Here is a 19,435-nt window from a genome sequence, read left to right as displayed (position 1 = left end):
ACAGCTTATAACCATGGCCATGTCCACTGCCACCACCTAGCCCGAGCCACCATTTCTTGCCAGATTATTGCCTCCTTCCTTGTCTCCCTGCCTGAACCCTTGCCTATGATGGATGGGTGGACAGCTCTGCACCCAGGAGCTACTGTCAGTCCTTTCATAGTGTCAGTCAGCCCTTGTTCCACCATGTCCTGCTTCTGCTCTAAACTCAACAATGGCTCCCACCTTACTCCAAATGAAACCCCACATCCCTGTCACAGCTTCCTTAACCTCTATATTAGGTTGGTGCAAATGTAGTTGTGGTTTTTGTCATTACTTTTAATAGCAAAAACCGCAATTATGTTTGCACCAACCAATACTTTTCTGTCTCTCTCTAATCCCTACCGTTAGTAGCAAAATCTACCATTTTCTCTTCTCTCGTTTCCCTCCACTCAGATGTTCTGGCCTCTTGGTTGTTTTTGGAGCCTGTAAGCACTCCTATTGAAGGACTATTTTCACTAACTCCTCTTTCTGCCTGGAACTTTTCTCCTGTCCTCATGTCTTACTCCCTCACTTATTAAAGTAACTTCTTGGATCTTACCTTATTAGAAAAGCCTTCTCTAGCTACCTCCACCACTATCCCCCTAATCTATATATTTTTCTTCATGTCATTCATACAGCTAGTTTTTATTGACTGTCCTAGCCTTCACCCCTCAGTCTTTACCAGATGTAAGCTTTGTAAGAGCAGGGACTTCATTTGGTGTGTTCACTGCTATATTTCCAGGTTTTAAAATGTGCCTGGCACATAGTAATGGATAATTATTTGTTATGTGAATCCTACCTACTCAGGGACAATCACTGTGAATGCCAAAGGACATATTTTTAAATGTAGCTTTCTAGTTGAATATGCACATATAACTTTTTAAAATAAAAATTTGTGATCATATGCATGCTAGTATTTTTTTTACTAAATTATATTTGAATATCTTTTGTCTTTTCTGCAATATCTTTTTAGATGGCTACAAAATATTCCATTGTGTGAATGTGCCATAATTAACTTAAGCATCTTACTGGATACTGAGTTTTCTTCAGTATGCTTCTACCTTTAGCTCATTTTAAAAACAGAGGTGTTGAATTTTTCTTTAATTCTAAAGGTTCTTAATGTATTAAGCTTTGGTAAATTTTTCCCAGTTAATTATTTGGGAAGGAATTGAAGGAGCTTGACAGATGGAGAAGAGGGAAGAAGGAAGGGCACCCAAATCCAAAGGGGCATCCTAGCCTTTGCCTCTTTCTTGAGTTCCAAATCCATATTTCCAACTCTCAGCTGCATATTTTCTAGTATCCTAAACTCTGCATGGCTAAAAGTCCATCATCTTCTCCCCTAAGTGATGTCTTCCTACTGGCATTTCTATTCATATTTATGGTACTGTTCTTCTCTCTACTTCTCAGACTGGAAACCTCCTAGGCATGTTTCTCAGTCTCTCTTTCTCCCTTTCTCATTACTAATTTGGAGCTTCAGCATCTGACACTTGGGCATTCTGCAATGGGTTCACTCTGTAGTTTAAAACTCTTACTACTCTGGTCTGTCTTGCACATTTCCAAAAGTAAGCATTCTAAAGCCTGACTCTAATTATGTCATTTCTCTGCTTACAGCTCCTTTAACATTTCCCCATTCTTTAATTAATACGTTATAGCAGCATTCGATGTCTTCTGCAACCAGAAAGCACCCACTTTTCTCAGTTTCTCTCTCACTCCCTGGCACTGTAGTCCAATCCATCTGGGTTATAACCTCTTCTTTGACCATACCTTGTACTCTTCAATGCCTGTGGCTTCAAGTCGTGCTGTTCATTTTTACAGAAACTCTTGTTCTCCCATATTTGCCTCCAAAAACTCTTGTCATCCTTCAAGGCTCAGACTGAATGTTGTTTCTTTTTTAATCCTTCCCCGGTCATGCAGCCCAGAAGGGCTCTTGCTCTGCTTCACACTTTCGTGATACTTGATATCTGTGTTTCTTATGCAGTTGTTTTACTGACATATTATTTTTTTCTCCGTGTTTTACTTACTCTCATAGATTATAATTTCTTGATGCCAAGGATTTTTGCCTTTTTTATTTATTTTCTTATTACGTTATCTAGCATCAGGGCTTACATATAGCAAATGCTCAGTAAACTTTGTTTAATAAATTAATGAAATATGAACAACTCAAAAATTGTATTATAACCTTCCATAAAAGAGATTAATATCATTATCATAACCCCTGTAGACTGACAAAACTGGATTTTGTTTCATTCTTTTATATCTGGTTATTTGCAGATGGGACTGAACTGGGATAGAATTGTAAATTTGGAAAAGATTGCTTTTTGAATTTCTCTATCTTTTCACCTGTTTTCAGGTGAAGTCATACTTTATTCTTTCCATCTTCCTGATTTCAAAATAAACTTACCAAACCTGGTTACTCTTCTCTAGACAGTAGTTTGCAAACTTGGCTGCTCACCAGAATCACTGGGGAACTTTTAAAATCCTGAAGCTCAGGCATTACCCAAGCCAGACAAACCAGATTTCTGTGGGTGAATTTCAGGCATCAGTATTTGTTTTTACAACTTTCCAGGGACCCCAATGTGCCGTCAAAGTTGAGGACTACCGCAATAACAACTTTGTTCTTAAACTTGTATGTATATCAGAATCACCTGGGTAACATGATAAAACTAGAGCAGCCCAGCCCCTAACCTGCTTCAGGGAGCCTGTTGTTTAATATTTGATTAGCTCTCCAGCTATGCCAATGCACACTGATGCTTGAGAACCACCACTGTAGCTAAATGTGACCTCCCCCAGGTAAGATCATGCAGCCTAATTAAAGTCCATGGGTTCATTCACAAGGTCCTGAAGGAACTGATGCTTATGGGTGGGAATTTCATAAAGCCTATTTGGGAATATGATTAAAATATGTTTACACACATTGCTATCTTTACAATAGTAGTTCCTGAATGTCAGATGGGCATTTATTCATATATTTACGCTATTTTCATCTTGGTTGTAAACTGTAAACATTTAGTGCAAATGAAGTAATTTACTTTTTGGAAGATGATGACTTCTATTGCTTCCTCCGCCCCCCAAAACAGAGAACATATGTGATGCATAATGTAAATCTCTGGAGTAAATCCAGGGCACACTAGTCCTGTCTGTAGATACTCAACTGTCTCTGGAGTAAGTGAGAAATAATCCTGTAATGTTACATGCTATTTCTGTTAAGCTTAAGGTGGGGTACTCCTGAAAGAATTTGAGTTTCTTTTGTTCATGGATAAAAATAGACTCACAGGACTGTGCTTAACACTGGAAAAAGGATATATGAAGACTCTTGGCGTGGGAAACTATTCCTTGAGACTATTATTACCTGTATCATGCCTCTGTATGCTTCTAAAGCTTAGAAAAAACAAGTGTTTCCTCTTTTTTTTAAACCTGCACAGATACCAGAAAATTGTTTTTTCACATTGTTGGTTACTGTTCATCTCCACTCAGATTGACCAGACACATTTTATTTCTTCCCATCTTTTACATATTTTCACACTGGATTAGATACTCTATAAAGTCTCTCCCAGTTCAAAAAGTCTATGATCTGACATACCGGATTCTTAACTTGAAATTGTCAAGCTTTTGCCTCCAAACCTGGCACTGTTAGCAGACTCATCTCAGCACAGGATGGGCATGTCTGCTCTACTTTTGATTTTCATTTATTTTTCCAGATAAGTTTTGTGTTTTGAAAGGTTTCGTAACAACCAAGTACCCAGGCTATTATCACTGCAAATAAACTAACATAAAGTAGGTATATAGCTTGTAGCAATGTATGTATAATATATATTGATTTTAGTTTATAAGCAAATCAAACATTTCAAACATTTTTAGCCTTGTAAACACTTAAAAGGCTGTGAAAAGGAAATTGATATTGCTAATACAGATGAGATAGAGCTCTCTAATTGTGTTTTGTTTTTCCTTTATTTTCTGTTTGTGATTATTGCTCAGGAAAATTTGCAGTTTTTTTTTCTTTAGTGAATTAAAGAAACGCTGCACTACCTCCTATTATGAGACATTATTCAACAGAATGACTATGCCAGACATACTAGCATATCTCCAAATTCATTTAAAATAGAAAGCAGAGAGAGGTTTTGGATGAGCGGAATATTTATTTTGTTTGGTAACTGAAATAATCTACAATTTGAAATATGCTTATAACGTTTTGCCTGTGTCATTATTTTATGCCATTTTTTTCATACCTAAAGTGATGCATGCCTATTTACTTTTCCTTTTGATAATACTTATTCTCCACTACTTTAGGAAATGGAAGTTTTCTTTCATAAAACAATTTTGTGGGGTGTAAGTATTATTGTTGGACAGCAGAGGGCACTACGGAGTAAACAGAGACTTTGCTGGGAAAGGATGGGCGTTTTACAGATAACTGGCAAGTGTCCTGGCTTCTGTTGATTGGTGCTTGTCTATAATTATCAGATTACATGGCCCAAGTCCGTGTTTTGTTGAAAGAGTCCACAAGTACATGCATAGAAAGAGAAAACAAATAATAAAGATGGCATTTTCCATGTCCTTCAGACAAATTATATCTCAATTTTTAAGAGTCTATTTCTTGATACTAGTCCTCTTTCAGAAGATTCATATGCCATAATATTCACCCTTTTAAACTATGGTTATTGGGTTTTAGTATATTCTCAAGGCTGTGCAACCATCACTATCTAATTCCAGAATATTTTATTATCACAAAAATAAACTCTTAGTAGCAACTATTAGTAGTTACTTTGATTTTTGCTTCTCCTCAGCCTGTGGCAACCAAAATCAACTTTCTGTCCTCATGGATTTGCCTGTTCTGAACAGTTCATAGAAATGAAATCCTGCAATATGTGGCCTTTTGTGTCTGACTTCCTTTCACTTAGCATAATGTTTTCAAGTTTCAGCCATGTCGTAGCACACATCAATGCTTCATCTTTGTAAAATGACTAGCAATATCCTATTATATGAGTATACCACATATTTTTATCCATTTATCAGTGATGGATATTTCACTTTTCCCTACCTTTTGACCATTGTGAATAATGCTGCTGGAAACATTTGTGTACAATTTTTTGTGTGAACATATGTTTTCATTTCTCTTGGGTGTGTACCTGAAAGTGAAATTGCTGGGTTCTATAGTAACTCTATGCTTAACTTCAGAGTAACTGTCAAACTGTTTCTTACAGAAAATGCACACCATTTTGCATTCCCACCCACAATGTATGAGGGTTCCATTTTTTCTACATCCTTGCCAACACTTGTTATTGTCTGCCTTTTTGATTACAGTCATTCTAGTGGGTGTGAGTGGCATTATATTTTCTTTTTCATTAATGCCAACAAACTGATGAAGTGAGATTTCAATGTGGCTTTGACTTGCATTTCCAAGAAATAGATTCCTTTAAACTTTTAGGATTCAGGCATTTATTTGAAAACTACAATCTACCTTGCTACATTGATCTAAACACACTATCTTTCTGTCTTTTGGGTGGTTAGTTTGGCTATAATGGAATGAATTTTAACAGTGTTTTCCTCTCTCCTTCCTTCTCTTCTATCTCTGATGACCAGATGCTGACAAAGCTGCTTTCCTCATGGGCATTAACTCCTCTGAGTTGGTAAAGGGCTTGATCCATCCTAGAATCAAAGTTGGTAATGAGTATGTTACCAGAGGTCAAACTATAGAACAGGTAAGGTGATATTTCAAGAGCATTATTATTCTATGATCTTCCAATAATTGTATATATATTGTACTTGTATATTTTTCAACTACTAAGGATGTTTGCAATAATAAAAGCTTCTATAAACGAGCAAAAAAGAGCTCTTGGGATGATTATTCCAAATGTTTTTACTTGTGATGCACACCACAATAAATGCTCTTGTCTGAAACATACATTTTGAAAGTTTTTCCTTAGGTAGCAAGTATCTTTGCAGATGCAGACAAACCCTCCACTTGTTGTGATCAACATCTTTGTCATCCAGTGAGGAAGCTTTCAAAGCTGTTCGTTCCTAACATGGATAAAATTGGCAAATTGGCATGCCTCACATATTTGGCATATTGGCTCCTTTGACATAAAAGACACATGGTGACATGTTAGTTGAGAAACAGTTTTAGGACATATGCTAAAAACCAATATTTGAAAGGAGGTGGGTATTGAGAACAGAAATGAGAGATGGAACGTCATGTAGACTTTGTTCAGCATCCATAAGAATGTTGTAGTGGAGAATAACAAATTCTCTGAGGTTTTGCCTTAATGCAGTAAATATCCCCAGGGCCACTGGGTAATGAGACCATCCAAACATGCTAGTAAGTTTCAAAAATAATAATTTATAGCTGTAATGTGTAAGGGAAAATATGAGATAAGCTGGGCTGCAGTAATGCATACACACTAAAATCTCAGTGACAACAAAATGTTTCTTACATCAAGTCCAATACAGAGTATATAGCCTTCTCTGTTTTGTAGTTCTATGTTGTTCTTTGTAGTTCTATGTCCTCCGGGACACATGGCCTCCAAAGTGACTGCACAAGGAGAAAAGATCATTTGTAGAGAAAGTACAACCACCTTTAACTGCTTGGGCTAGAAGTAATATCACTTTCACTAACAGTTCATTGATAAGAATTAGCAAAATAATACCTTTAGCTACAGAAAGGGACTGAGAAATGTAGCCTTTCTGGAAAGAGGAAGTGGTGTCACACATAGTATGGATAAAGCATTCACAGGTATTATTGCCTTCTATTCTTACAATAATACTCAGAGCTAAGTAGGGCAGAAATGCATAATTTATGATTTTTCTAGTTGAGCAAACTGAGTCAAAGGGAACGTTAAGTAACATTCTTACCCAGTCTTACTCAGTATACACCCTAACTCTGAAAGAAAAATAGACAAATGTACAAATTTGTAATATAAGACAGTCATCTTCTATATGATGACTAGAATGGATGTGTTTCCCTTGGTGTATTAAGGTAACTGATGTGTCTGTGTTATTTAAAACATTTAAATGACTAATCAAAATCAATTTATTAATTTAGCTTACTCTATAAATAGATAATTCTACCTCTACTATAATACTAACTTTACTGTATTGAAATAATCTGCTTACATTTTTGTCTTCTAACCTCTTTGAGGCATGGACTATGTCTAATTCATCTTAGTGCCCCAAGCATCTGAAACAATTCCCTGTAAGCTGTAAGTGCTCCACACATGTTAAAATAGACTACACTGAGCTAAACTTGCATCACGATCAGCAGGACACATAATTGAGCTATTTCTTGGCAGTGGAGTTAGAGTTGTTCAGCAGTTGTGTGCCTTCTTAGACATTCACCACAACATGCGTGACATGCTATGATTATAGAACAGGGGTTTTCTCTGTATAAAACTAATGAGCCCAAATAGCAAGAAGAGCAGATTTTGAATGTTTCTAACATAAAGAAATGATCGATGTTTGAGGTATAGATGTGCTGATAACCCTGATTTGATCATTACCATATTGTATACATGTATGAAAATATCATAGTGTACCTCATAAATATATACAATTATTTTTCAATTAAAATAATAATAAAAGCAAAAAATAAAAATAAAACTAATGAGCCCATAGGAGGGCTGAGATCAAGCCTTCAGTTCTCTCATATTGTGTTCTGAGGAACTAAAAACACAATATTATAGTAAGGACTCCAGCCTTTACTATAACAGGACCAGTGAAACAAGCTAATATATTGTTATTCAACATTAAAATAAAAAAACCTCCTCCTTTCTCTGTCTCTCACTCTCTCTCTCCTGGAGACATAGTAAAAAAGCACACTCTAAGGCTTTTTTTTTTCCTTAGGAATTTTACTGATTTTATAGAGACAATTGTCACTGCTAAAAATAGAGACATGTATGCTCTGTTGATGACAATTGCAAAAGATGGGAAAAAATTTTGCAGCGTTAACATTCTATACAAAATTTAGTTCTAGCTGTAATGCTTACTAACTCTGATACCTTGGTTAATTGTCTTCATCTCTCTGAGCACCGCAGTGAAGTGGCTGAACAACTTTATATTTCTCAATGTAATTGGCATTTAAGATGGGACAGTTGTTTATGGATGAGAGTGTCCTGCACATTGTAGATGTTTGGGATTCCTGGCCCCCAGGTGACTAAATGCCAGTAGCATTCTTAGTCACTGTGACAACCAGAAAATGCCACTTGCATTTCCAAATGCACTCCTCCTTTGAGGAGATACCATCCCAGGGTGAAAACCACTATATATGCCTATCGAGAAGTAAGGATCTTGAGGTCTACTATTTCATGATTCCATGATATTTCTAACTATGTCACCTAGAAATAAGTTCCTTTATGATTAATAATAAAATAATAATAATGTCCACTGAGCACTAACTATAGGTGATGTGCTAAGTGCTTTGCATGGATTATCTCATTTAATCTAATAAAAAGCCTACAAAGTAGATCTTATTATTGCCATTTTACAGCTACAGACAGTGACCCTTAGAAAGATTAACCACTCAAGGCGACACAACTAGTAAGTAAATACTGGGGTGAGGATGAGGAAGTGATAAAAGCAGAAAAGGGGTAGAAAAGGGAGGATTAACACTTATTGGATACTAAGTGTCAAATTTGCTGTCAGTTTGCATCCCCTGTCTCATTGGATATCTCACAACAACCCTGAGCTACGCATATTTCATTATTATTATTTTACAAGTGAGAAAGGCAGGGATCAACGTAGTTAAAAATTTTGGCTGGGCACGGTGGCTCACTCCTGTAATCCCAGCACTTTGGGAGGCCGAGAGGGGAGGATCACCTGAGGTCAGGAATTCGAGATCAGCCTGGCCAACATGGTAAAATCTCGTCTCTACTAAAAATACAAAAAAATTAGCCAGGTGTGGTGGTGTGTGCCTGTAATCCCAGCCACTTGGGAGGCTGAGGCAAGAGAATCGTTTGAACCTTGGAGGTGGAGGTTGCAGTGAGCCAAGATTGTGCCATTGCACTCTAGCCTGGGCAACAGAGCAACACTGTATCTCAAAAAAAAAAAAAAAAAAAAAAAAAAAATTAACTATTTGACTTCATTATTTTTTTTTCTATTATTTTCTATCATGCACTATTGCCCCCAGTAACCAAAGTCTTCTGTGAGGTTGTTTTAAAAAGAGCTAAGAAATGGGTGCACTTAACCCTTGAAAAGTGGAAGTATAGATTTAGCCACCTCATTTCCTCTTCATTGGACAGAAAATGATGAAAATGATTAATTAGTGAGCAACATATTGATCTGTTTCATGAATTCATCAGCAGACGTTTACCATCCATTTCTCCTATTGCTTACATCTCCAGGCTTTCTTCCTATGTTTCTCTACCACTTGCCCCACCTGACCTAATAGTGTCTCTCCCACTCCTACTTCTCAAGTATTTAGGGAATTAAAAGGGGGTGAGCAAGTTAGTCACGTTCTTTTTAAAGTTTCAAAGTGACTGCTGTAGACAGAGTGATTTCTTCGGTGTTACAGAGGATGAAAATCATTCTTGATGCTTTATTTGTACGTGTGTGCTCTTGATGCTGATAATAAAAAACTGTGATGCCATCCGGCTGATGGATTACTGTGGAAATGACTCAAGATAACTGATCAGGGAGTGGGTGACTCATAACTAAATCACCACCAGAAACCAACTGGCTCCTGCTGCGTGCTGTCTGCTGGGCAGAAGGATGGATGTGATAGGCCTATTTTAAATGTTAAGTGGTTGAGAGCACGTTCTGTTGCCAGGCTTGGAGAATGGCCAACTAAAATTCTCTCCTCCTTGGAGTATGTCAGAAACCTGCTACTACAGCAGTGCTATTGAGTTATGGAAGCAGGATCTGCATGTGTAGAGCATCATCCAGGCACAAAGGTTGGCGCTGTCCCCAGTGGGTTACTTTAGAACCTTTGCCACACCCCTCCAGGGAAGGAAAAGGCAGCCTCAGTTTTACAGCAGGAGAATCTGAGTCAGAATGATGCACCAAATGGCTATTCTCTGTCCAGGTTGTTGAGAGCAACACTAGGAACTAATATAATAAAAAGTTGGAAGCTAAGGCTAGGAAGATCCTTTAAGAGTGTTTTTCAGATGAAGATGCTGCTTTCCAGAAAGGTTAGATCACTTGCCAAAGGTTACACAATTCATTGGCATCTACAGCAGTGGCAGAACAAGGATTAGGGATTATAAATTTCTAATGTACTATATCACTATGTTCAAACTATTATGCATGGTATTACAAATATTCTGAATCTTATTAAAATGGTAAGGAAGACTTCATTCAGGACTGCTGCAATAGATATATTGCAGCAGGGTAGAGATACTGGGCTCAACTGCAAGTACAACAAGGTTAAGTGGGGATTTATAGCCCAAGACCAGAGGGAGGGGATCAGTGGGTGGAAAATTACTAACAGTGGGTAGGAGGATTTTTTTAAACTGACCTAACAGGATTCTTGCTAAAGGCAGGCCAATAACATGTACATCAAAGGTGGGGGATAGGGGAACTTAATCAGAGATCAAGGGTGAGTGACTTAGCAGACTTCTTGCTGCAGCTGGGCTAGACAGGCTGAAGACAGGACAGGTAAGGTGGAGGCAAGGGGTCAGAGGATCCTCATTAAAGTTTGGTCAAGGAGAGAGTCTTTGTCAATAGTAATCAGCTGGGGATTGTATTAGCTTACAGATTCTGATTCAGTAGGTCTGGGACTGGGCCTGAGAGTTTGCATTTTTAACACACTCTTAGGTGGTGTTGCTGCTGCTTGTCTTAGGATCACACTTTGAATAGCAAGGCTTTGGGACACATTACCACAGCATAACCCGGGATAGTTAGCCCTTTAATAATAGGAACATGATTCCTCTCATCTGTGTTTCCATAAGGAGGCACCAGGCTAGCTTACTCCTTTCTCCTACCCATCTCCTTTCCTCCTTTTTCCTCCCTTCCTCTCTCCCTCCTTTTCCTTCTCCCTCCCTCCTTTCCTTCCTTCCTTCCCTTCTTTCCTCCCTCCCTCTCTCCATCCCTCCCTTTCTTCCTCCCTCCCTTCCCCTCTTTCTCCCTTTCTCTCTTTCTCTCTCTTTTCCTTCCTTCCTTCCTTCCTTCCTTCCCTTCCCTTCCTTCCTTCCTTCCTTCCTTCCTTCCTTCCTTCCTTCCTTCCTTCCTTCCTGCCTGCCTGCCTGCCTGCCTTCCCTTCCTCCCTCTCTCTCTCCTTCCCTCCCTCCCTCCCTCTCTCTCTTTCTTTCTTTCTCTTTCTTTCTTTCTTTCTTTCTTTCTTTCTTTCTTTCTTTCTTTCTTTCTTTCTTTCTTTCTTTCTTTCTTTCTTTCTTTCTTTCTTTTTCTTTCTCTCTCTCTCTCTGTTTCTTTCTTTCTTTCTTTCTTTCTTTCTTTCTTTCTTTCTTTCTTTCTTTCTTTCTTTTTCTTTCTCTCTCTCTCTCTCTTTCTTTCTTTCTTTCTTTCTTTCTTTCTTTCTTTCTTTCTTTCTCTCTCTCTCTCTCTCTTTCTTTCTTTCTTCCTGTCTGTCTCTCTCTCTCTCTGTCTCTCTCTTTCTTTTCTTCCTTTTCTCACTGTATTCATCAGAATGTTGGAACTACAGAAGGTCAATAAACACATCCTGATTTGACTAGAAGGTGGTTGCTGATAGAGAATGCCCAGGATTAAAACGAACACTTCAGTCAGATGAAGGAGTGTTTTCAATGTGATTTCTAGGTAACCTGTGCTGTTGGCGCCCTGTCCAAGTCAATGTATGAAAGGATGTTTAAGTGGCTAGTGGCATGGATCAACAGGGCCCTGGATGCCAAGCTGTCAAGGCAGTTCTTCACTGGCATTCTTGACATCACTGGTTTTGAAATCCTTGAGGTAAGTGTATCTGGTAAGAAGGAAGTCAATGCATATTTATAAGAAGATTAGAAAATGTTACTTGAAGATGGGAAAATATGGTCAAAGCATGAGGATCATTCTGTGCACACCTTAAGGGCTACCTTGATTGGAGAAGAGCTATAATTAATAGTAATTATTGTTGTACTTAATGGTATTAAGTATTTATTGATTTCTTAATTTTATCTTACATAAAGGTAAATAGAGGTAAAGGAATTAATTATGATTTTAAATTTTAATACCATTAAGTGCTGTGTTATTGTAATACTCTTTAGAAAATTGCACTTAATGATATTACAATTCAAAATTACAATTAATTGAGTTAATTGAGCATTTGTTTCTTGTTGGGTCTATTTCCGATCATATAATAATGGTTATGGTTTTTTCTTTACCTGACATTCTTGAAAGTGGACCTCAATTTTATTTTTATCTCTTCTTCTTACCTATTCATATCCTTGAAGTATAATAGCCTTGAGCAACTTTGCATTAATTTTACCAATGAAAAGTTACAACAGTTCTTCAATCGGCACATGTTTGTTTTGGAGCAAGAGGAATATAAGAAAGAAAGCATTGAATGGGTGTCTATTGGCTTTGGTCTGGATTTGCAAGCTTGCATAGATCTCATTGAGAAGGTAATATATGTTTTTCTCCTTGTCCATTTTCATTTCGGGAGAATTGTCCCTGCCTGTTACGTTGATCCATGTCAGGACTTAGGCTCTATCAGAGGATGGGAAATGGGGGCGGAAAGTCCTGCACATTTTATCTTAATGGTGTTTGTGTGCATCACCCATGGCATCCGAACGAAACTCTCTTGTCAGTTGCCCCCTCCATCATCTCTAACGCAGGTTTTCACTGCATATTTGCTGCTAATGCATGGCCTCCACTGTTAATGTGAGAGGAAACTTGTCGAGATTAAAAAATTGTCGTGCTCTTGACTGGAAAAACACAGAGCTGAAAATATGAGCACTGTAGGGCCTGACTGATTAACATAAGGTGAATGAGTAGACCCAGAGCAGCTTAACGAAATTTGGCAAATTAGCATGCAAACAAACAACTGCCATCAATCCTCAAGGCCACTACCTTGCAGGATGTAGTTTGTTCATTTAATTGGACAAGTACCAGTTAAAGTAATTTATGACAGTACGTCATGGTTTATTAGTAAATTAGCTGCAGCGTACGGTTTCTGAATTTGGTGATATCCCAATACTCTGAAATCTTTCTGCATGTTCTGGGAAAGATGAGCGGGGTTTGCTGGGGAATTATGTATATCCTTTCTGTGGCTTTCTCCAAGGGAGCAAGCATGGCGGCATGTTAGCAGTTACATGCCTCTTGGGCTTCGCCATAATCATGGATTGCGGTGAATCTTGAAGATGGATCTGGGTAGTCTGAAGCCTTTAATTTCCTGAAAACTCTAGCTATGCTGTCACAGTTGATTCTCAACAATCCTGCTAGGAAGGAGCTAGGGCAACTGACCTTTCTCTGTCCTTTGCAAGCCTCAGGATTTATCAATCTGTGTCCTATCAATTTCATTTATTAGACTTTAGATCTTTTCGAAAATAACTATTATTTCCAACGGGAGTAGATATCCCATTGATTTTATTTATTTTATAACAAGTTAACTTCCTGGGGGAAAGACAGGCTGATTAAAAAATAATAATAATGAATCAACCATGAGCTGATTAAAAATAGTAATAAGCATGAACCAACCATGATCTGGTAAATGTATTCTGGCCTTATAAAAGCTGTAGTTGTCTGATTAGAAATGAAACAAAACAACTAGAGGTCCTCAGAGGGACAGATTTAGCTCCTGGCAATTGTCACCTATCATATATACTCACTTTGATTATCACGAGATACTGTTTCCAGGCAGGAACCTGGACATAGACGTTCAGATCCTGACAAGTTCTGTGAATGTTACTGATTTTTAGTTGATCTGAAGTCTGTTGCCTCATTTGTGCCAGTCTTGGTTATTCCAAATAACACACTAGCATCATGGATGTAATTTTCTGTTGTATTTTCTACTGATATAATAAAATGAGAAAAAATTACTGACCAGATGATGAAAGGAAAAGATAAGTCTTTGGTTTTCAACAAACGATTTTAACAGGATCCAGGTCAGGCAAATGAAAATACCAAAGACTTCCTTGAAAAGATTCTAAATTTTGAAAAGACCCATTATGTTGGTTGGGGCTATCTGAAGAAGATTTGTAGCAGATATTAATGATCAAACTCAGTCCTTGAAATAAAATGCATCATGGGATGTTTTTAAAATTTGAAAGAACTAAAACACATCAATGTGTATAAAATGTCGTATAGCATGCATCTCTGTATACGTGTAAGAAAAATGGATTTTCATTACATGAAAGTTTCATATTTGTACAAAAAAGTGCCTGTAGTCCCAGCTACTAGGGAGGCTAAGGCAGGAGAATAGCTAGAACCTGGGAGGTGGAGGTTGTAGTGAACCGAGATCACACTGCTGCACTCCAGCCTGGGCAACAGAGTGAGATTCTGTCTCAAAAAAAAAAAAAAAAAAAAGTTTATATCAAACTAAAATAAAATATGTATTCTAACACAAACTTTAATTGTTAATTTGGTCTTCAAGTTTATAGTGACCTCCTTTCACATTTATGCTGTTAACAAATCTATTATAGGATTTGCTCATATTTTATTACTTGAAATATTCTAGTTTGTTTAGAACTTGTGCATTAATAATTTACATACTAAAGTATTAATATATAATGACATATTTATGGTTATACATAAGGCATTGGTAAAGAGATTTTCCCTATTATTTCTTAATAAATACTCTCCAAATTATACATTTAAAAACTTACTATTTGGTGTAAACACCCTAGAAGGCAACATACTTCTTCCAATAATTTAGCTCTTTGGAAAATTTCTCACGGTATTGGGATTAGGATAGATTTTAGAATTTTACCAGCCTCAAGAGAAAATTTGCTTCAATACTTTTCATTCACTGGTTTTTTAGTCCAAACTCCACTGCCTAGTTTGATTACATTATTTACTTTATTGGCCTGACTTGACCTGAATAATATATAATGATATTCCATCAGACAATAGGAATTTTTGATGTCAGTAGTTAATAGTATCAGGTATCCCAAAGAAAGTTCTAAAATATTTTAACTACTGGCAGCATCTTGGCATTATGTGTTATCACCTCCCAGGGGAAACTTTTCAGATGTGTTCATTCTTGGTGTTTTTAATATAAAATGAAATCATATTAATATCTAGTTGTTTCTTGTATGCACATGAGTATTTTCTTTAAACACATACCTCCATGCTTTTTTTGATTGGCAACTCTTACATTTTGTTTGATAATTGATCACAGCAAAGCAGTCAAGTTCCCAGAACTTAGACCTGTATGTCTCAGGGTTCACCTGTCAATTAATTACTTAGCAGAAATGTGCTGAGGGCCTACACTTTAGTTACCTCGGAACCTACTATGATAAGGGTTATGATGTGCAAACCCCAGAAGGCATCATCCTGGCATTCCAGGAACTTCTAGTATTACTGGAAATAAGCCTTAAAACAAAGGCTTTTACTTTTTTAAAAACCAACAAGTAAGTCTACTTTGCAACTATTTGTTTTGGTTGCTTCCTCTTCACCCCTTTGCTGAAGGAGGGAATCCTGCCCTAGGTTTATGGGAAAGGCTGAACATGTGACATTCAACACTAGACAGATGAGACCAGCATTTTAGTAGCCACATATGCTCACAGCCTGCAGGGGGTACACCTTGAACCATGCAGGGCCACAGGAGGGCTGTGCTGAAAAAAGAGTGAAAAAGCAGGGGCTGTGGGAGGCAGACTTTGTAGTAGTTATAGGTGACGTGACAGTAGAATTCTACAAGAGGGTGCGATAGGCTTGTTTGAATAATTTCATGGGCTGATAGAGAAATGAAACCCATTACTCAGGGATAAGCAGGCACTATGCATGATCCCTGCCATAAGGAGAGTGTTTGGCTAAGGGACATAACACATGGGAGCACAACAGAAAGGGAACTTTTGAGCCCCTCCTGTTTTTTCCCAGATGCCAAGGCACACATAATGTTGGGTCTTAATTTTAGGCCTTTTACCACACTACTGTATATAAGACTCTGTGTAAAATGTTGTAGAGAAATATAAGCATTTTTTATAAATAGCTTTTGCCTTCAGGAAATTTGCAGTCAAGTAAAGGATTTGTAAGTCTAATAAATGTAAAAAATGCATTTAAAAAATTATGTGCTATATGATGCAATAAAATTTTCCTACACACCACATTCTCTCCATCAGCAAGTTGGCACTCAGCTCTAAATTCAATGCATATCTTATTTTTAATGACTTCTCATAAGCTCCAACACTACCACTACTCTAGATCAGGGATCAGCAAACTGACTTTGTGGACCCAGTCTAGCCTGCAGCCTGTTTAGGTAAATCAGGTTTGATGGGAGCATGGCCACACTCATTTTGTTTACAGGTTGTTGCATGCTGCTTTCAGTGCTTCAATGACTAAGTGCATAGCAAAGGTCTGAGAGAGACTATATGGTCCTTTAGAGAAAAAGTGTGCTAATGGAGTTCATGAGATTTGCAGTAACATTTTTTTTTGTTTGTTTGTTTGGTTTTTTGAGGCAAGAGTCTTTCTCTGTTGCCCAGGCTGGAGTGCAGTGGCCCAGTCTGGCTCTGCAACCTCTGCCTCCCAGGTTCAAGTGATTTTCCTGTCTCAGCCTCCTGGGTAGCTGGGATTACAGGCACACACCACCATTCTGGGCTAATTTTTGTATTTTTAGTAGAGACAGGATTTTACCATATTGGCCAGGCTGGTCTCGAACTCCTGACCTCAGGTGATCTGCCCGCCTCAGCCTCCCAAAGTGCTGGGATTACAGGTGTGAGCCACCTCACTCAACCTGTTTGTTTTTTTAAAACGCTTTAAAAATGTAAAAGCCATTCTTAGCTCACTGGCTTTTCAGTACAGAGTGCAGGCAGGACTGAGCCCACGAGCCCTACTTTCTAAATCAATGATCCTCTTTAAGCATAAATCAAATCACAGCACTTCATTTAAAAAGTCTCCAAAGGCTTCCTATTACATTTAAAATGAAAGCCACATGTCTTACTACGGCCTATAAGGCCTTTGACATCCAGCTACTACTTACTTACCTCTTTGACATTCTCTCTTAACATGTACTCCGTCAAGCTAGCTTTTCTCTGCCCACACTGACCTCTGGCAGGACCTCAGACTTGCCAAGTGGGCTCTGGCCTCGGGGCCTTTGCATTCTTCATTTTTCTGCCTGGAATACTTGTGCACAGATCTTCTCATCTTGTTTTCATTCAGGAGAAGTGTCTTACCCAATGACTCTATCTAAAACCTCCTTACCCCCTGTCATTCTCTATTTCATTACTTTGAATGTTTTCTTCAGAGCGTTTATATGAAACTAAGTCATTTGATTTTTGGAGTTATTTCTTTGTTTACTTGCCTATTGTCTGCCACTCTACTAGAACATATGCACCCTGAGGACAGGCACTTTGTGTATGTGGCTCATGGCTGCATCAATCACCAGCAGGTACTGGTAAGGGTATTAAGTAGCAGATATTTAATTAATATTTGTTGAATGGATGATTGCCGAGACCAGCTTGGTCAGGGAGACCCTAACCTAGCGGCGCTAGAGGAATTAAAGACACACACACAGCAATATAGAAGTTTGAAGTGGGAAATCAGGGGTCTCACAGCCTTCAGAGCTGAGAGCCCCAAACAGAGATTTACCCACATATTTATTAACAGCAAGCCAGTCATTAGCATTGTTTTTGTAGATATTAGATTATCTAAAAGTATCCTTTATGGGAAACGAAGGTATGGGCCAAAACAAAGGGATGGGTCTAGCTAGTTATCTGTAGTAGGAGCATGTCCTTAAGGTACAGATTGCTGTGCCATCGTTTGTGGTTTAAGAATGCCTTTAAGCGGTTTTCCACCCTGGGTGGGCCAGGTGTTGCTTGCCCTCATTCTTGTAAACCCACAACCTCCCAGCATGGGTGTTATGGCCATCATGAACATGTCACAATGTTGCAGAGATTTTGTTTATGGCCAGTTTTGGGGCCAGTTTATGGCCAGATTTTGGAGGACCTGTTCCCAACAGATGATTGCTAGTTTTATGCAGTGAATATTCTTCCCTTTGTCAATTGATTGGGTTCCTGGGAAATAATTTATACTGACCCCCTACTGAAAGTGCAGGTGTTTTTAAAAAAAATCTGCTGCTCTTATGTCTCTTCAACAGCCAATGGGCATCTTTTCCATACTTGAAGAAGAGTGTATGTTTCCTAAGGCTACAGACCTGACTTTCAAGACCAAACTCTTTGACAACCATTTTGGAAAGTCGATTCATCTCCAGAAGCCCAAGCCTGATAAGAAGAAATTTGAAGCTCATTTCGAACTTGTCCATTATGCAGGAGTGGTGAGTTACCTCTGGACCCCCAGTCTTGAATTTTCCTGATTTTGTTTCAAATATGCTCAGCTAAAGCCCTTAGATGATATTTAAGTAATGTTTAGATTAAATGAAGAGAAGAACAAAATACATCTCAGTTCCACAAAAAAGGTAGTGTAACCATTTAGCACTCAGGAAATGAAATGGCCATACTACAATAGCATTCCATGTGCACAGAGGTCAAAAATCTCCAAATGGACTCTGTCAACCTCAACTCAAAGCAAGGCAGCTTCAGAAAGGCATGGAGACCATCAAAGTCATAGTTTCTCCCCATTTGTCCTTCCTTTTAACTTAACGTTGTGTGAATGAGTGATTTCAATTGATCTTTTTATTGAAGATTTTTTTATTCTCCCATAAAGAAATAGTCAATGCGAAGTAATGGTCTCCAAACTATGGCCAAAAAAGGTTTCTGATGACTCTTGCTACCTCTCCTCATTTCCTCACCGGCGTATATGCCCCTTTTTCTGCACTTCTACTTCTGGATGGTGATTCTGGGTGGAACAAAAGGAGAACTGATAAAGGATAAAATAATGCTTCGACCTGAAAATGGCCTGCCAGCTGTACACAGATATGTTTATAGTTCTCTTCTTTGATATCCTGGCATATTAATTATAATGATATATACCGTAAAATACCATTGCAATTGCTAGGTTTTTTTGAGTGTTCACTGTGTGTCAGAGACAGTTGGATTATTTTATCATTCTTGCCTTCAAAGGACTGATGGGGTGAAATACCATTCAATCCTTCCTTCCTCTCTGTTGCTCTCTCTCCCCATTCTTATCTCTCCTCTCTTCTACTTCTTCCCCTCTCTCTCTCCCTTCTTCCCATCCTGTCTGTTCCTTTCTTTTGACAATGTTAATGATAAGAATCTTGAGAATCTTTTTGGGATGCCCAATGGACTTTTGGAGTGTTATTCAGTACTATTACCTTAAACTGACTTAAAGGTAAAGGACCCACATAATTTGTGATTTATTAAAAGTAATGCACAGGCTGAGCATGGTGGCTCCCTGTAATCCCAGCACTTTGGGAAGCTGAGATGGGTGGATTGCTTGAGCCGTAGGAATCTGAGACCAAACTGAGCAA

General features: G+C 38.2%; 1 protein-coding gene across 1 annotated transcript in view; it reads left to right on the top strand.

Annotated features, from left to right (window-relative positions):
* MYH15 (myosin heavy chain 15) overlaps window positions 1-19,435 on the top strand; it is a 160,199-nt gene that overhangs the window by 57,855 nt on the left and 82,909 nt on the right. The window contains 4 exon segments of the mRNA XM_073009642.1: window positions 5,596-5,714; window positions 11,716-11,865; window positions 12,345-12,515; window positions 18,146-18,322. Coding sequence (XP_072865743.1) covers window positions 5,596-5,714; window positions 11,716-11,865; window positions 12,345-12,515; window positions 18,146-18,322 — 617 coding nt within the window.

Source organism: Chlorocebus sabaeus, chromosome 22 (assembly GCF_047675955.1).
Source record: "Chlorocebus sabaeus isolate Y175 chromosome 22, mChlSab1.0.hap1, whole genome shotgun sequence".
Taxonomy (NCBI): Eukaryota; Metazoa; Chordata; class Mammalia; order Primates; family Cercopithecidae; genus Chlorocebus; species Chlorocebus sabaeus.
Note: the sequence above shows the minus strand (reverse complement) of the source record. Positions and strands in the feature narration are given on the sequence as shown.